At 37.4% G+C, this 19,733-nt stretch overlaps 1 protein-coding gene across 1 annotated transcript; it reads right to left on the reverse strand.

Annotated features, from left to right (window-relative positions):
* Nucleotides 1-8,466: 8,466 nt before the first annotated feature.
* LOC127260408 (uncharacterized) lies at nt 8,467-12,213 on the reverse strand. The gene is made up of 3 exons (XM_051288139.1): nt 12,036-12,213; nt 9,733-9,911; nt 8,467-8,982 (listed from the first exon to the last, which is right to left on the reverse strand). The coding sequence occupies exons 1-3, from the start codon at nt 12,211-12,213 to the stop codon at nt 8,467-8,469; spliced, it is 873 nt and encodes a 290-aa protein (XP_051144096.1).
* Nucleotides 12,214-19,733: the final 7,520 nt, after the last annotated feature.

Genomic DNA, 19,733 nt, shown 5'->3' on the forward strand with positions numbered 1-19,733 from the left:
TAAATATTTTTCGCTAAAATGGTCCCCCGAAGTGGGATCTACGTGGCGATAACATGTCAACCGCATCAGCGCCATGTCAGCAACGGCTGCCAGCGTGGCGAGTCCGGCACCGGATAACATTTTAGCGAAAAATTTTTACTTACGAGACTATTTTCAGACATGATTCACTTAAAGTTCTAAAATGATAAAGATGTAAGATATGAAACTAAAAATCAATTTATCCAAAACTTTTAAAGAACTTCTTTAACATGGATTGTCTTAACTTACAATTGTCCATTCTACGATACAACTTCTCCCAGATATATTTAGGCATGATTCACATCAACTCGTGGCATATATAATAATTATTCTTATGAATATTAAAATTAAGATTGATATATTTATAAATTAAAATTCTATTATACTTATAATGCAACCATTTTAAGGATTTTCTATTTTTTATGAATTAATAAGCCATTTTACTTGTTACAACTTTTTATAAGTATTAGATTATTAGTACATAAAAGTTAAATCAATACTTTTATAAGCCATTTTCCCACATGATTTCCCCCCTCCAGTCCCAAATAATAATAATAATAATAATATACTACGTAGATTTATTATTTTTATATTATTTACACAATTTTTATATCTCACATAAGTATTTTTTTTAACAATCTCACTATGATATTTTAAAAAAAATTACTAGTATATAAAGAGTTAATCTTTCAATTTTTTTAAAAAAATATTTTATTAATACTCTTTCTTTCATCAAAATCAAAATATATGCTCATACTTTTTTTTTGTGTGTGTTCTTAGTTTTAAACACTTGTTTTAATGCATATAGTACATGTAATAATTTGTATTTTTTATTTTTTATAATAAAAAATATATATGAAGAAAAAAATAGATAGTAATTTCTTTCATTAATTATGTTTGTTTTCTGCTTTTTATTCAAAATATTTTTTATACTTAGATATGAAAAGTATGTAGATAATATAAAAACTATTTATTCCGTCATCTAATTTTATTTTTATTTTTTGTTTTATGTTATAATAAAATAATACTTTAGTAAAAATATATTATTTTAAATTTTTTTTATTATAAATGATAAACAGTGAAAAAAAAAAATACACACCCAAATACACTATTTATATATTTTATATGAATATATATATATTGTATTTTTTATAATATTAATTAGAAAATGTTTCGAATACTTTTTAATGGTTAAACAAATTAAATGATACTGAAAAAATAAGTACAATTTGAATGACAATTTAAGTATTTATTGTTTATATAAAATATTACATTTAGAAATTATTTTACCTAAAAAAAATAAAATAATAATAATAATAATAATAATAACAATAACAATAATAAGAGAAGAAATTATTTTTTGTCCTAATATAATCAAAATCAATATAAAAATCTTATCAATTTTGATCTTATTATAATCAAAACTCATTATTTTTGGTCTCAAGATAACCAAAACTTATCATTTTTTGTCCCAATATAAAATTTTTGTCAAATTTAGTCCCAATATAACCAAAACTCATCATTTTTGGTCTCAATATAATCAAACATTATCTTTTTTGGTCTCACCGTTAACAAACCAACGAAGAATACTGACATGAACTTGCAAGATTGTGCAATTTCTTCGTAAAGTTTGCAGCAGACAACAGTTCAATCTGTTGCAAGTCTTCCTGCATATTCTTATCTGGTTTGTTGATGATGAGACCAAAAAAAAAGGTTTGATTATATTGGGACAAAAAATGATGGGTTTTGGTTATATTGAAACTAAAATTGATCAAAAAAATTTATATTTGGATAAAAAATGACGAGTTTTGTTTATATTGAGGCAAAAAATAACGAGTTTTGGTTATATTGAGACCAAAATTGATAAGATTTTTATATTGGGACCAAAATTGATGAATTTTGATTATATTTGAACCGAAATTGATTTTTTCCCTAATAATAATAAAATTATCTTGTATTTTTCTGACATTAATCTTTATTATATAAATGAAATAAATTTGTCCCCAATGTTATAGTAAAAAGAACACTGAGAAAATATTTAGGATATCTTTGTTTGTCAGTTGAAATTTGAATTGTAAAATTTTTAAAATAAATAATTGATTAATATAATATAAATAAATTTTAATTTAATTTTTTTAATATAAAATTAATTTTTAATATAATATAAAAATAAAAAATAATTATTTGATTTGATATTTTTAAAATATAAAATAAAATAAATAATTACAATTTTATGAGAAATTCGAAAACAAAAAAGTCTAATATTTTTATTATGAGATATGTGTACTTTAAAAAAAAATATATATATATATATAAGTGTTTTCATTTGATAATTTTTTCACTATACCAATCTTTATATTTTTGTAATTCTTTTTAAAAAAATATTATTTTTTAAAAATACTAAATTCAACTAAATCGTATTAATAATAACAACACTAATAACACTTATTAAGCATACCCCAAATTGTTCATTTTGCTAACCAATGAAGGTGACTTTAACAAATCTATCCTGACAGCTCCGTCAAATTACCCGACCCGTCAAGAAGCATCCTTGTCCATACACGTGTCATCCTGTCCATCGTTGATCGTGGCATGAAGCCTACCACTCCTGCGCTTGTGTCTTCTTCCAGATATTTCAATTGGGCAACTAACTTCTCAGATGTCACGCCACTGCCCCAAATTTCCCGATATTGATTTTCAGATCCGCTTCTTAATTTCCTTATGTATGTATGCCTTTATAGATATGTTCAAACTACTTCAACCGTCACTTCAAAAAGTATATTTGCAATTGGGTTTTTTAGCATTTCAAATTAAATTTAATACTATTTATTTAATAAAATTTTCAATATAAATATAATATATGTTTTTATAAATATCAAATCAAAATACTATCTAAATAAAAATTCAAATCACATTTCATTTCAAATAAATTTCAAATCACAACCAAACAATAAATTTAAAGTTGAAAGGAAGGAGATTTAAAATTTTAAAAATATGTATATAAGTGTTTTAAAAACTATATCTCAAATATATATAATATAAATATAGTTTTATAGAAAATAAAAATATATATAATATAAATAAGTAAATATATTTATTTATAATTGTTGATGTATTTTTTCAACAATAAAAAATAAAATTCGAAAATAGGAAATTATCTTCGAATTTGATATATTTAGTGCATCAGATTAGAAATCTCTAAACACTGTACGGTACAAAAATAAACTGGAAATTAAAAGACTGAAAAATTAAAGGATGATCCCCGAATCACTGACTTTGCTGTCGTTTGAAGATGATTGAATATGCTCTGTCAGTTGCAGATCTCATTCCTTAAATATTCTTCAGAAACGGTACTTGGAACCGTCGCCCGAACGGGTACAACGCCTCCTCTCAACCGTCTGCGAATTCCTCTTTTGTTGACACGTGTTCTCAACCGACCAAGCTATTATTCTCACTCGCTCTCCGCAGCATCCGATCTCCACAACAACTAACAATTCGCTCATCCAACTGCGGATCAACCGACTTGCCTATCCAACCGCAAACCAACCGACTTGTCTATCCGACTGCAAACTAACCGACTTGTCTATCCAACTGCAAACCTTCCGACTTGTTGGTCCGACCGCAGACCTTCCGACTCGTTGGTCCGACCGCAGCCCTTCCGACTTGTTGGTCCGACCGCAGACCTTCTGATTCGCAAACCATCCGACCCGCTGACCAACCGACCTGCGGATCGTCCGACCTGCAGACTTACCGCCCTATGGACCATCCGACCTGCAGACTATCTGACCTGCTGACCATCTGACTTGCGGAACCATCCGTCCTACGGACCATCCGACTTGCAGATTCCCTCAAAAAAATGTCCGGTTTACTCGATTGTCTTGAAATACCCCTTAAAATGTCTGACAGACCCAATACAAGCCCGCATCTTCTTCTAACTTGGGCTGTTTAACCTAATTATAAATTTCATACGTAAAAACTTGCCCGCCGCCATCGGACTTTCAAACGCCATTCCTCAATCGCCGTTTGGAAGTTCGCAATCTATATATAACAACACCCCTTCGTGGAACCGCCTCTGCAACTGCAACCAATCACTGCAACACATTGTGTGCCACACAACTCTCCATCTTCACTACTGGCTTTTGTTGTTCTCAATCTCTAAAACTCTAGATCATGGCAAATCAATACATATCTACACTTCCCTTCGACGGATCAGTTCCAAAAACAGCTTTTGTTGCGACGAAAATGCTCACTCCTACTATTCGCCCATATTGCACCACTCCTGAAGACGCCAACCGAATGAGAGAGGTCTTGGAGGCAGGAACCCACTTGCTGTCAATAATCCCAACTACAATGCTACCCGTCTCCCTGACAGTATCAAAACGCACCTGACGGATCCCAAGATCCCTACCGCACCTGGTACAAAAGGGTAGCAGAACGTTTTCAAGATCAATGGAAACGCCAACAAATCGACCAGGCAATACTTCTGTCTACTCTCCCATGTCATTTACATGAGAAAGTTCTTTTAGCGATGTCGGCGTTTTTGGCATTCGGAGATGGGCGTTTTCCTCCTTCCCATAGCCCCCATCGGCCCCACACTCATGGATGTAGCCATGATCGCACATCTTTCAATTGTGGGTGAGGACCCTGTAATGGGCGCCCTAGATGGGCAAGAACCCAGCGCAGACCATTTGGGCTGGTCTCTGACTGGCGTAAAGGAATGTGGCTGGACCAAATTTCTAAACGACCAGTAAGGAGCAGACGGGACCCTTGTGACTGACCGTGAGCATACTGCTTTCCTGCTCTTTTGGCTCTGTAAGTATGTCATAATTTCTCCTTCGAAATGTGTCATTCCCTCTCATCTTGACTTGGCTATACATATAGCCTCAGGTCGCTTCTTTTCTTTGTGTACTCTCTTCCTTGCCAATCTTTTCGAAGGGCTATCCAGGTTAGCACCCGCCTTACAGATAAGGATAGCAAAAAATTAGACACCGCCGCGTCGGGCCCTTTTTGGTTCTTGGAATTGTGGTTCCGTCTTTATTTCCCCGAAGCGTTCCAACTCGGCCAACTCCACCACCTGACAAATCTCTGGGAATAGCCCTTAACCGACTTTGTTTAGGTCGCAGCAACCTTCAAGCATCCGACCCTATCATAACTGCCATTCTAGCCGATGACCGTAGTAACTCCCGATTTTACATGCATAGAAGGTATGTCGGTTATGCATCCGACTTGTTCTGGCCATTCCCTATATCTTCGCCTTTGTCCGAACCAGACCCACTTCCTCATCCGACTTATTCCTTCTCCTGGGATGCTACTCTTAAACCCAGGTCTTTATTTGTCAGTAAGAAAATTGATAAGAAAGGCCACAAAGCGTTTTATACCTTCAGCTATCAGCCTCAGTTTTTGGCACGCCAATTCGGATGCCAACAAGGCTTACCTAGCCCCATCGCCTGTCCACATCTAATAATTCAAAGTCTGGATGGGAGAGTTATCCCTGAATTAATCGTTCCTTATGTATCCCAACTTACCAATTACATAACTTCCTCAACTCCTACATTCCTTTCCGATCTTCTCCAGCTTCAATCGAATCCTTCCGCGAATGGTGGTCGGTCACATGGGCCTTAATTGCTCCTGACAAGGACCGTCTGCTGAGCATTCTCCTACCACAGCCTGCCTTGGTTTTAGGGGCGGCCCGAATGACCAACACCCGAAGAAAAGTGGTCGCCCCAGGCACTGGATCGGGCGCCCCACCGAGGAAAAGAAGAGCGTCTCAGACTCAAGCTATTCCCTTCCCTGAAGGAAATCATCAGACTTTGAGAGACCATTCATCAAGTTGGGTGAACGCAAAAACCCGACCCCGTCCAGGTATGTTCCAGTAATCCTAACTTAATCTGACTTTTTCCTTAACATTTCATTAGTCATCATTCTTATGTTCAGGTCCGACCCCAGCCAGAGCGACCGTCCAGGCTGCTTCAAACCCAAACAAATCACCAGAGTCACCAACCGACCGACTTCACGAACCTGAACCCCCGACCAAACGACAGACCTCAATGCACGCGCCTTCACTTGCCGGACTGACAACAACAGGGATTTCATCCAACAGTGAGGCGACTGCCTCACAGATGGGTAGGTTGCCTTATGTCGCTTCAGACCCATCTCTTTCTAACGTGGAGCTAATAGCCATGCCTGCATCCGCCTCTGCTGCAGTCGCCTCTGGTGCGGTCGCCTCTGCTGCAGCTTCTCTTGAGGCGGTCGCCTCAATTGAAAGAAATGTCTCTGAGGCGGCTGTCCGCATCGCTCCTGACGAACCGGCTGCAGCCGCTCTAGACACACCCGACCAAAGAACAGCCGACCTGCGGGCATCCAACCTAAGGGCAGCCAACCCGAGGGCAACCGACCCTCCTCCAGAAGCAGACAGACGGGAGGAAGAACCCGTAACTGTTCAACCGAGGGGTCTTTTACAGGAGTTACAAGAAATCCCTTCCTCTGATTCAGAGACCTCTGTTAACTTGGTAGACACTTGAAACTCTCTTTTCCAAATTACGAGCTAGTGTTTTCATGATATTAAATACACTATATCTCCATCATTCAGGGACTAAGATCCATACCACAGCATCCAGTTGAAGCAGCCGATGAGTCGGCCATTGAAATACTTGTCGCCCATCCTTCCGGACCTATCACAATCCTGGCACCTTCTGCGACCACGTCCGTCCAAAACTAACTACAACTTTCACAACTAATTTTTTGATATTTATGCTTCATGTAATCTGAAATAAACATCCATTCTTCCAGAGATGTCCTGCTGTAGCCCATTTGTCGGCCGTTCCAATTCCGACGGACGTCCGAACTGTAATTGCACAGGCTGTTGATCGACCTTTCCCCGACCTGGGATCAGACTTGCTTGACGGTCTTCTTCAAGCCATTGGTGGCCTTCTATTTCAAATTTCGTCAGAATCGTCTGCCGCCCCCATTCTCCACCGTCTGATGGAGCGACTATCTGAACTTCGAAATAAAATGACATCTTATTCGCTCAAATCCTGTCAGTTGGAGCATAATTACCCAACTTGGACCAAATAAGTCTGGAGGCTTCCTTAACCAAAACCAGGGAATCTATTCAACAAGCGAATGAAAGACTGGACGACCTCCTTAGTGCCAAGACTAACATAGATGAATCAATTCGAAATAAGGAGGTGGAATTAAGAACACTCCATCAAGAAAAATCTGTCCTGGAAGGCCACATAAGCGACGAGCAGCGCTTGACTGATCGGTACAAGAAAAATGAAACCGACTTGGACCAAGAACTGAAGGTTCATGCCCGATCTCAATTCATAAGGCAATACCAGTCTGCTGCTAACACCAGGTGACATTCCAAGATAGAGGACAAATGGTCTCAGATTAAAACTGTTTTAGAGTCTGTCATGTAAAATTTTGGCAACCTTGACTTAGTAAACACAAACTTTTTTCTTTTTCTCCTTTTGTTAAGGATCACTTTCCAAAACTCCGACCCTCCAGGGAACAGATCCAATTCATCTCCTTTATACGCACTTGCAGTCCCTTGTAAAACAATGAACAAATGCTTGACCACAAATTGAGACTTGGGAACGCCTGAAATATTTATTAAAATGTCACCAAATCGTCCTCATGTTCCTGTAAACAATTGGCAAGGCGTTATTCAACCCTTTTTCGTGGGTAATCATCCGGTTGGAGGCCATGCCGAGGACTTGTTAAGCATACTCAAACAATTGGATTTCAAATTCAGATTTTCACGACGAGGCAGAAAAACCATTCATCGTGTTATTCGCCTGATGGAAAACGTGCTGGAAGGATATGAGACCCTTCGAGATATACAAAATCGCCTTCCTGACGTTGATCATCATATGGATTTGATTGAACACCATGTGATAGCCATACTCCCAGATCTTGGCTGGGATCACACATTCTCCAATCAGCACGCAGTCTTTTCGAGATTACGCACTCTTGTCGATCGTAAGCGTCGAGCCGTGACAGACAAGAAAGCCCGCGCCGACTATGATCTAGAGAATATGCAAGATCAATGGGAAAAGTACCGACCCAACTTAGAGGACCTTATTGATGAAGAACCAGAACTAATCTCTAATCACTGGAATGAAGATTCTGACTCAGAAGAACAAAGCTCGCTGCATGATTCGATATCTGACAATGAGTGAACCCTTTTTTGGGTCCGAACCCCTAATAATCGGGTTCCGAATGAAAATTATTGTTTCATGCTTTCTTGTTATCAGAAAAGGCAGGATAATACCTCTTTAGATATTTAGCATTGATACAATCATGTACCCTCTTACCTTCTTGATTTATAATAATAAAGGCACCATTCCGATCTCCTTTTGAATGATAAACGGTCCTTCCCAATTCGGAGACCACTTCCCTAATTGATCAATCTTCTTATATGTAGGAAGGATAGTTTTCCACACCTTATTCTTTGAATGTTCTATAAAAAACTTTCCTTCCATAAGTCTTAGCCCTGATCTCACTCTGCTTCACAATCTGATCAATTGCACGGAGTCGATTGACCTCCAAACTTTCCAATTGCTGCAACATAACTTGTTGATATTCCTCAGTAAACTCATCTGTAGTAAGGCTCGTACGTCCAGATGACACTTGAATTTCGGCTGGCAATACAACATCTTGTCCAAAGGTGAGTTGATATGGCGAAAACCCCGTGGCAGAATTTTTGTTATTCCTATGCGCCCATAATGCTCGAGATAACAACAAATGCCATTTTCTTGGGTTCCTCTCAATCGTTTTCTTTATGATCCCAATAATAATCTTATTAGTTGTCTCTGCCTGCTCATTAGCTTGGGGATAATAAGGCGAGGAATGGTTCAACCGAATACCAAACTCTACCAAGAACTTTAAAAACTTCTCCCCAGTAAAGACCAAACCTTGGTCGGTTGTTATTGAATAAGGAATACCATACCTATAGATGATCTGATTCAACACAAAATCTATCACTTCTTTTTGATCAACAATTTTCAAAGCAACCGCCTCGACCCATTTGGTGAAATAATCTGTTGCAACCAAAATAAAACAATGATGTTTGGATGAGGGGGGATGAATTTTACCAATGATATCCATAGCCCAAGATTTAAAGGGCCATGGTTTTACAGCTTGCAATTCCGTGACTGGCAAGTGATTCAACTGCCCATGTTTCTGACATTCTTGGCAACCTTTGGCGAATTGTATACAATCTTCGAAAATCTTTGGCCAAAAGAAACCCAAGCGATGAATAGCCCATCTCATATTCAAACATGCCCGATGAGCCCCACAAATACCACTGTGTACTTCTGTCATGACTTCCAAAGCCTGTTTGGACCCCAAACATTTCAAGAGTAATCCTTCGAATGTCCTTTTATATAATACTCCTTCTATCAACTGGAATCGCAAAGCTTTCAACCGTATTCCAATCGGTACATTTGCTGCTGGACTTTGTAGATACATGATAATTTATGTTCTCCAGTCGGCTACACCTTCTGATTCAGGGCCAACCTCTGCACATATATCCTTTAGGATTCTTTTACAGGCTTTTTGAGCTAATTCATCTGCAAATTGATTTTCTTTCCTAGGGATGAACTCAATTATCACTTCAGAGATTTTTGACAGCAACCGACCCACAATATCCCTGTATCTGCGTAGATGAGGGTAATTGCAAACATATTGTTTGTTTACTTGGTTGATCACCAATTGAGAATCCCCTCTTATGATCACGGATTGAACACTCCTGACTATCAAGGCTTCCAATCCCAAGATTAAAGCCTTATACTCCCCTGAATTATGGGTCATGGCTTCTAATTGCAACTGCAACTTGACCCTTTGACCGTCTGGTCCTTCCAACATAACACTTGCACCCGATCTTTTTCCTGAGGTAGAACCATCAAAAAATATTAACCAATTTCGGGTACTTATATAAGACATGTATTCGGTCGGTTCCTGCTCATAACCTGCAAAGTCTGCCAAAAAATCTTCTATTGTTTGGCCTTTCACAGCCCTCAAAGGAGAATGATGCAAATCAAAAGGAGCCAATTTAATGGCCCACTTCATAAGTCTGTCCTGCATAGTAGGTCTTTGCAAAATTAACTTGATGAGATCAATCCTTGAAATAACCTCAATTCTTCTGGGCAATATATAATGCTCAAGTTTGGTACATGCAAACACCAAGGAATAACACATTTTTTCTGGCATTGTATAATTTAATTCAGGTCCTGTGAGGTTTTACTCAATTAGTAAATTGCCCTTTCCTTTCCGTCATCCCCATCTTGTGCCAATAAGCAACTGACCACTTCGTACGTATTTGCCAAATAAAGTTTGAGGGGCTGACCTTCTTTGGGAGGCATCAACACAGGTGGTTGAGCCAATGCTTGCTATATACCTTCTAAAGCTGCCTGTTGGTTTGGTCCCCACTCGAAAACATCTCCTCCAGCTTTTAATAATTTAGTAATTGGTCTGACCTTGCCAGCAGCATTAGAAATGAATCGTCTGAGATAATTTAGCTTCCCCAAAAAGCTTTGTATTTCCTTAACCATTTTGGGTGGTCGGCTGGCAAGAATTGCTTTGGCTTTATTAACATCGATCTCTATCCCCCTCTCATGCACCAAAAGTCCCAAGAAACTCCCGGCTGATATACCGAAAGCACATTTAGTCAGATTCATCTTCAGCTTGTACCTCTTCATCTGACTGAAAGCATCCTTAAGATCTCTCAAATGTTCCTCAAAACTGGAAGATTTGACGATAACATCATCTATATATATCTCCATAGATTTACCAATAAGATCATGAAAAATTGAATTCATGGCCCTCTGATAAGTCGCCCTTGCATTCTTCAAACCAAAAGGCATAACTGTCCACTCATAAATACCTAGAGCCTCTGGACATCTGAATGCTGTCTTATGAATATCCTCTTCCGCCAAAAAGATTTGGTTATATCCTGCATAACCATCCATCAAACTGAGAATTTTATGACATGTTGCTGAATCAATTAGCATGTCAGCCATAGGCATCACATACTCATCTTTAGGGGTGGCCATATTAAGATCCCTGAAATCAATGCATATCCTGATCTTACCATTCTTTTTAACAACTGGTACAATATTGGCCAACCAATTTGCATAAGGGCACGGCGTAATGAAACCAACTTTAAAAAGTTTTTGAACTTCCTCTTTGATCTGAGGCATTAAATCAGGACTCATACGCCTTGGAGGTTGCTTGTAAGGCTTAAAACCCTTTTTAATAGGCAATCAATGCTCTATCAAACTTCGCTCTAAACTAGATATTTCTGAATAATCCCAAGCTAAACAATCAATATTGTTTTTTATAACTTCGAGCATCAATATTTGTTGCTCTTCAGACAAATAACCACTCATCCTGATCATTTTTTGAACCAGGTCGGTTCCTATGTTAAATTCCAATAAAGAATCTTGTGCTGAAAAAGCTGGTTCTGTCTATTATAATAAATCAGGCCGACGAATTTGTTCATCTTTTTGGAAATGAACATGAACAATCTTTTTGATTTTTTCTGCTTTACTCAACAACTGATGTAAATAAAACTGATTAATAAGTAAACTACAATATTTTAAATCTGCACCTTCATAAAAGATATATTATAAAAAGTGGTTTTGGCTTCCTCATGAGCCATATAGTAAAACTGTTCTTTTAAAAGAACATTGAATTCTGGCTGATGAATTTAAAACCCTTCTTTGAGTATTCATTGGCCATAAAAAATTGAGACGTTGGGGGTACATGACCGGAATAAAAAACTGACTCTTCAACTTGTTATGATGCTCCGAAAGGGTTGTCATTTGCTTCCATTTTGAAGATCTGATTGCCTTCCCAAAATATTAATTGTTGATGCAGTGTCGATGTTACACATTTAGATGCATGAATCGAGTCTCGTCCAAGTAGGATTGAGTATGTAGTATCCGCATCCACCACAAAGAAAACAGAAGAAATCTTTTTAGGACCGACTTCAATTGAGGCGACCATCATACCTTCTTGTCTGGTTGGCTGCCCTGTGAAGCTAGTCATCTCAAAATCCACAGGAGATAGATCGTGAATTCCCTTCCCTAACATCTTGAGAGTCTTTAATGGCATCACATTGAAGACGGCTCCGTTGTCTATAAACACCTTCGTGATTGGTTTTCCGCAAATATGAGCATTAACATACATAGGCTTTAAATGAGACGTCGTGCCTTCTGGAATGGGAGGGAAGACTATTAGAGGAACCTCTTACTGAAAATCAGGATCTGAAATCTTTGCCCATTCTGGCTCTTATATATAATCATCCACCAGACTTGCCCACAGGGGTTCTTGTTCAATCCAATTAATTCTTGTCATTCGGCAGGGAACTCGTAGCCCTAGTGAGACTTGACAGACCTTGAATCAGCTTCCAGAATTTCATTCCTGGTATCAGTTTCAGGTTGAACTGTCAGAGACTCCAAACGAAACTCCTCCAGAGATGGATTGATGTTAATCCGCTCACAATACTGACATCTGAAACCTTCAATTCTTTCATCTGATACCCCTTCACCCCTTTTTTGTATGGACCGACCTCCCTCATTGCACTCAAAGACGCCTTCCACATACTTAGGCCACCTTGAGGAGGAGAGTTTCGTGGACCAACCTCCCTCATGATAATTAAAAACGCCTCGCATATCATTCGGCTGCTTTGACGAGGCGACCCATATGGACCGACCTCCTTCAAGATAATTAGCAGCGCCTTGCACATCATTCGGCTGCTCAAATGAGACGACCCTAATGGACCGACCTCCTTCAGCATAATTAGCAGCGCCTCGCATGTCGTTCGGTTGCTTTGATGAGGCGACCCGTATGGACCGACCTCCTTCCGGAGAATCAAAAACACTTTGCACATCGTTCGGCTGTTTCGATGAAAGGACCTTATCCCTGTACCTCGCGGCATACCTGCGCTTGGCATTCCAAATCTGAGTTCGGTTCATGCCTGGAAAACGAGGATCCACGTTAATTGGTAAAGGCTTTTTATTTCGAGCCCATTTGCTCCCGACCGAGCCAGTTTTTCTAGTCGGGTGGTCCCAAACCAGAACTTGCTCCTTTAACTCCACATTAAAAGAACCATCCTGGTTATCCCATTTTTCGGCCACTGTTTTTTCACAAACCTTGAGTTTTTCTTCTGGTCGGCCACTGTTTGATGAGTTTCCCTTTCCCGATTTAGGACTTGGTTGTATATTAACCATTGCTGTGGTTACTTTTGGAAAAGGTTGTTGCTCTACACCCAAAGTAATATATTTGAGCTGACCTGCCTTAATGGCCTTTTGGATCTCATTTCGAAAATAAGTGCATCGACTTGTATTGTGTGTGAAAGAGTTATGCCATTTACAATATGGTCTTCTTTTGATTTCTTCCTTAGTAGCCAACCTTTGACCTTTTGGAATTCGAATATGTCCGTCAGTTAGCAAAATATCAAAAATTTCATCAGCCTTCGAATTATCAAATGTAGGTTGCTCTCTTCCTTCAGTTCCTGGTACTGGCTTTAATTTTGAGCACACATAAGGCTTTCCTGAAATGATTTCGGCCGCCATTTCTTCTGTTTTATCAAGATCAAAGTTGTATGCTTCTGTTTCCATAATTGCCATATGTTGAGCTTTATTACGTCTGAAATTCTGATAATTTTCTCTAAAAAGAGACTCCAAACGTCCAGCCTTGGCAGCGAGACTTGCCAAATCTTCCACATCATGAGCAGTGAGTGCTTCTCTTAGGCGGCCATGCATATTTCTGACCACTAAATTGGTCATTTCTTTTTTCATTGATTATAGTAGGACAACGTCCTTTCATCAATCGCACCCTTTCAATAAACTGTGAGGTTGACTCTTCTGGATATTGCTTCAATTCCAATAAATCGGTAAGAGAAACAGTTGGTAAGGGATTGAAGAATCTAGCATGGAACGCCATTTCCAAACCTTCCCAAGTTTGTATTTGTCCAGGTGGCAGATTTACAAACCATGAGAAAGTTGTTCTAGTAAGAGATAACCCAAATAATTGCAATTTATAAAAAGGATTATTTCCAACTTCCCCCAACTGTGCTGTAAAACGACCCACGTGCTCTATGGTGGAGGATCCATCTTCTCCTGAAAAAGTATGGAAATCAGGTGGCCGATAATTCCTTGGAAGTGGATAGTCGTTAATGATCCTTTCCGGGAAAGATCTTTGATACGCAGGACAGTTGGCCATCTGAGGATTCAAGCCGAAATGCACCCTCAATACTTGTGCAATCTCTTCAGGATCCACACGGGGGTTTTGATGATCAGGGATAAAGATAGGATCTTGAATGTGTGCTCCTTGCCTCTTTTCCCTGACAACGTTTGGCTGCAGATTGTCAACTCTTGGCCCCAAAGGGGGCATTATTAGGGAAAGTTAGAGGAGTTTTTCCCCTGTTTGTTCGGTTGAACGTTGTGGCGCTTGGCAATGTACGGTCAACATATGATGGCCCTGCGAAATTTGCTTGCATTCTTGATGGTGATATTCCTGGCGGAGTCTGAGTGGGTTGAAGAGTAACCCTTGATAAAGCTTGATCTAACATGTTCTGCATGAGATTCTGTTGTTCTCGCAACATGATATTCAGTTGCTCGCGCGACATATTTTGCATAGGCAAAGTTTGCTGATTGTTCAATTGTTGAACATAAGACAACCAATCGGTAGGTGGCTGGGGATTCTCCCCTGGATTTGGCATGACAGGTGGTGAAATATTTTCTCCCACTGGTGCTGATGATGATTGAGGTTGTGAGCCTGCCATACTGATTTTTCTTATGATTCGGCCGGACCTCAGTCGTATGAAATTCTCTGTTGATGTAGGATCAGCAATCTTGCCTTTCTCCCACTGAGGTCGCCAATTTGTTGATGTATTTTTTCAACAATAAAAAGTAAAATTCCAAAATAGGAAATTATCTTCGAATTTGATATATTTAGTGCCTGAGATTAGGAATCTCTAAACACTGTACGGTACATAAATAAACTGGAAATTAGAAGATTGAAAAATTAAAGGATGATCCTCGAATCACTAACTTTGATGTCGTTTGAAGATGATTGAAGATGCCCTGTCAGTTGCAGATCCCAATCCTTAAATATTCTTCAGAAACGGTACTTGGAACCGTCGCCCAAACGGTTACAACGCCTCATCTCAACCGTCTGCTAACTCCTCTTTTGCTGACATGTGTTCTCAACCGACCAAGCTATTATTCTCACTCGCTCTCCGCAGCATCCGACCCCCACAACAACTAACAATTCGCTCATCCAACTGCGGATCAACCGACTTGCCTATCCGACCGCAAACCAACCGACTTGTCTATCCGACTGCAAACCAACCGACTTGTCTATCCGACTGCAAACCTTCCGACTTGTTGGTCCGACCGCAGACCTTCCGACTTGTTGGTCCGACCGCAGCCCTTTCGACTTGTTGGTCTGACCGCAGCCCTTCCGACTTGTTAGTCCGACCGCAGACCTTCCGATTCGCAAACCATCCGACCCGCTGACCAACCGATCTGCGGACCGTCCGACTTGCAGACTTACCGCCCTATGGACCATCCGACCTGCAGACCATCCGACCTGCTGACCATCCGACTTGCGGACCATCCGTCCTACGGACCATCTGACCTGCGGATTTTCTCAAAAAAACGTCCGGTTTACTCGATTGTCTTGAAATACCCCTTAAAAAGTTTGACAGACCCAATACAAGCCCACATCTTCTTTTAACTTGGGTTGTTTAACATAATTATAAATTTCATACGTAACAATAATTAATATAAATTAATATTATAAAAAATAAAAAAATTAGTTGCAATTCGAAAGGGCCATATTACATTTTGAACAGTCGATTTTTTTGTTCTTGACTCATTTTCTTTTGTTACTTTGATTTATATTAATTTATTTTAACAACCGATTTCATTTCGAATAGTTTATTACTTAAGGATCTATTCACCTGCCAGAAAAAAAATCTACATGAGGTATCGTGTACCAAATATGTAGCAAAAGATGACCGAAAAAAACCTCCAGAATGATTGAGAAATTACCAAAAACCAAAGTTCTAACCCCGGAAGCTGGAAGGAGGCGGCTAGAGGTAGAGGCTAGTGGAACCTCCCAAAACCTTTGGGAAGGAACTAAAGCACCATGACTAAATTTGTGCTTATCTATGTTCGATTTAGTCGATGTATATCTAGCAGGGCCATTTTGAAATTTTTCGGGGCCTTAAGCAAAATTAAATTGTAAGCCCTATAAATATATAATTAAATATATTTTTTAAAATAATATCACCGACGTTGGTTTCGGCTGGATAAAAGGTTGAAGGCAATTTGACGGTGTCGATTCGAAAGAAGAAGATAGAAGGCAGACTGACAACGCTTCAAACTAGCGTCCGGAAGTTTGAAGAGAGAGAGGATCGAGGGAGGAAAAATCAGAGATAAGAGAGAAGGTGAGAAGGAGAAAGAGAAAAAAGAGAGAGGGTGAGACGGATTTGGTCTGGGTGGGTGGGCACGGTGCGGTGCGGCAGGGCATGAAGGAAGGAGGTGTAGGTGACAATTGAATTTGAAAAGATGAAATGTAACAATTACGAAAAAAAATATAAGAAAAATATATGATTAAAATTTAAAATTTAATGTTAAATTAAAATTGAATTGAATAATTATGAAGAAAAAATATAAACTAAACTTTAATAATAATAATAATAATAATAATAATAATAATATGCTAATGTTTTAAAATATGGGTCATTTCTGAATTATGGAACCTGAGCAGTTGTTCACCTTACTCTTGCTAAGAGCCGCCTATGATATCTAGTAAAGTTGGCCGAATTGAAACTTATCCTATCCGCACACAAAAATGAATAATTTGACACATAAATACTATTCCTAATTATATTACCTAGACTTCCTTGTATTAAGTTCTAACAAAAAAATATCTAAAGCAAAAAATATTTAAACAATTTATTTCCTATATTTTTTGTTTCAACTTTATTTTAAAGTTCTATTGAAAACTATTTGACATAGTATTTTTTCTTTCTATTTTTTTCTTCATGTATTGATATAGGATATGTTTATTTAGTATTTTGTTTGAGGTGTGTAACAAAAATATAAGATCGAATATTAATTTATTAATGAAAATCAACTTTAAAATTACAAGCAACTTGAATTTCAACAAATAACCAAATCACACAGAGAGAATTTGGGCGATTTATGGCTCAGCATCCCAAACCACTCAAAGCACAAAAAGAAAACACCCCCACAAACTGAAACAAGACAAAAAGTAACAAATTAAAAGCCTACAATGTTGAACGAGCCCTTTGCGCTCGAATCAACCAAATAGGGAGACAAACATGCCAAGGAACTACACATTGTAACAAAAGGAAAGCACCACCGAGGCATGCTAGAACAGTAATCATCGGAATAGGATGAGTGAGAGAGAGAAAATGGCTAGAGAGGGAAAGTAGAGTGAGATGAAGAGTATATTATGAGAGGTGGCAACCCTCTTTATCTCTATATATACACTTAGATCAAAATAGGATGGATGGCCAAAATCGTAGCCCTAAATCATACGGACAAGATTCAATCTCAAAAAGGGATGCAGATCTTAGGCGAGGCAGTGGGTCGAGGCCATGGAATTCGGATGGGCCACATAAATGAGTTAGTTTGTGTTTTGGTATTGAATATAATGATATGGGCCACATAAATGAGTTAGTTTGTGTTTTGGTGTTGAATATAATGATATGGTCAGATTAATTATGGATAAAAAATGCAAAAAATCCTTCACAGTGATCGGAGTCATCACAACCAAGTTGTTGGATTATTTTTTTGCAGAAAAAAATATATTATAGCTAGTTAAAAATATTAATTTAGCCTTACAACTACACAAAGTAGTACATGGCTAACCATGCATTATAATATATATTTTTCATACACGATACAAATTTATTTTAAGCCAATACTTTTGTACCAATATCAGTAGGATTATATTCAGATGAAATTTTTTCCAAATTTAACAAGTCTTAGAAACAATATTACATATAAAATGAAAATTCCCATCAAAATGTGTTTATTTTTATCATGAAATAGAGTTTTTACACTATTGTATTCCAGTCTGACTATCCAAAAATACAATGATAGTATTTTGCAAATAACTTATTTCACTAATTAATTTTTTTTTTTTTTTTAACTATAGTGTCTCTTTTAGAGCTTCAATTATTGCTATTTACTCTTATTCAGTTATGAATAAAGCTACAATATGTTGCAATTGTGATTTTCAACTAATACTAGTTCCATACAATATAAATACATAAGTAGTACTTTTCTTAGTATCTCATCATTAGCATAATTGGAGTCCAAAAAACCCTATAATTTCACAATCTTAGTATGTTTATGAAATACTAAACCTACATTTATAATGCCTCCTAGATATCTAAAAGCTCAATTCAAAGCATGTCAATGTTCTAAACTAGGTTCAATATAAATTTACTTAAAAACCAAATTTGATAGGCTAAATCCGGCCTAGTACTAACTATCTATACATTATGAAACCTATTGTATTAATATAAGACATTTGTTTCATATATTCACTATTCGAATAAGATTTTGGACATTGGTTCCTACTAAGTACAAAATTAGAAGCCATGAGAACAAATATAGATTTAGCAAAATTTTTGAAATATAACTAAACTGATTTAAAAATAGTCTATTATTTTTCCTATCTCTAAAAATATTTATACCAAAAATCACTTTTGTATCACCCAATAATTTTATGTCAAAATTATCACATAAACACTTATTATTTGATCAATCAACTTTAAATATGGATTAATAATCAATATATCATTAACATAAATGAGAAACAATATTGAATAGTTTTTAAAAGTTCCAAAATATAAACAATAATCAAATTTGTTTTTTGTAAATTCCAAAATTTTAATACAATTGTCAAATTTGATCTTCCATTACCTAGAGGAGTTGTTTTAAACCAAACAAAGATTTTTTTAGATATGGATTAATAATCAATATATCATCAACATAAATGAGAAATAATATTGAATAGTTTTTAAAAGTTTTAAAATATAAACAATAATCAAATTTGTTTTTTGTAAATTCAAGAATTTTCATACAATTGTCAAATTTGATATTCTATTACCTAGAGGGGTTGTTTTAAGCCAAACAAGGATTTATTTAAAAAATAAACGTGATTCTTTTGTTGGAATATATAGGTATCGCGAGAATAAACGTGAAACCGAGTCGAGGATGGATCCTCTTTCCGAAAATTAGATACACCTCGGTAGTGCCTCCGGTTGATGGCCTTCTAACCCAAAGATAAAACGGTTTTCGTCTCCAATAAGAGTGGCACCTCTAATCGTTGGAGCTCCGACGAACAAAAATGAAAAAGGAACTGAGCTGGGGAGACCGGAAAGCTATAAGAGAGAAGAGTAGGACAAGAGGATTATTTGTTGTTGGTGATTAGAATGAAAGGAGAGGCCCTTTATATAGGCGTCTCCACTCTGCCAAAATGGCAGGGGATTAATTACGATCATAATTACGACCTTAATTATCGATGTAATTATTTATAATTCAAACCTTCCGTTTGAAGCATACGTAATTGATTCTAATTACAAACCTTCCGTTTGTGACGATCGTAATTTATTCTAATTTCAAACCTTCCGTTTGAAACGATTGTAATTTATTCTA

This window comes from Andrographis paniculata, unplaced genomic scaffold, assembly GCF_009805555.1.
Source record: "Andrographis paniculata isolate CXL003 unplaced genomic scaffold, ASM980555v1 Contig62END, whole genome shotgun sequence".
NCBI classification, from domain to species: domain Eukaryota; kingdom Viridiplantae; phylum Streptophyta; class Magnoliopsida; order Lamiales; family Acanthaceae; genus Andrographis; species Andrographis paniculata.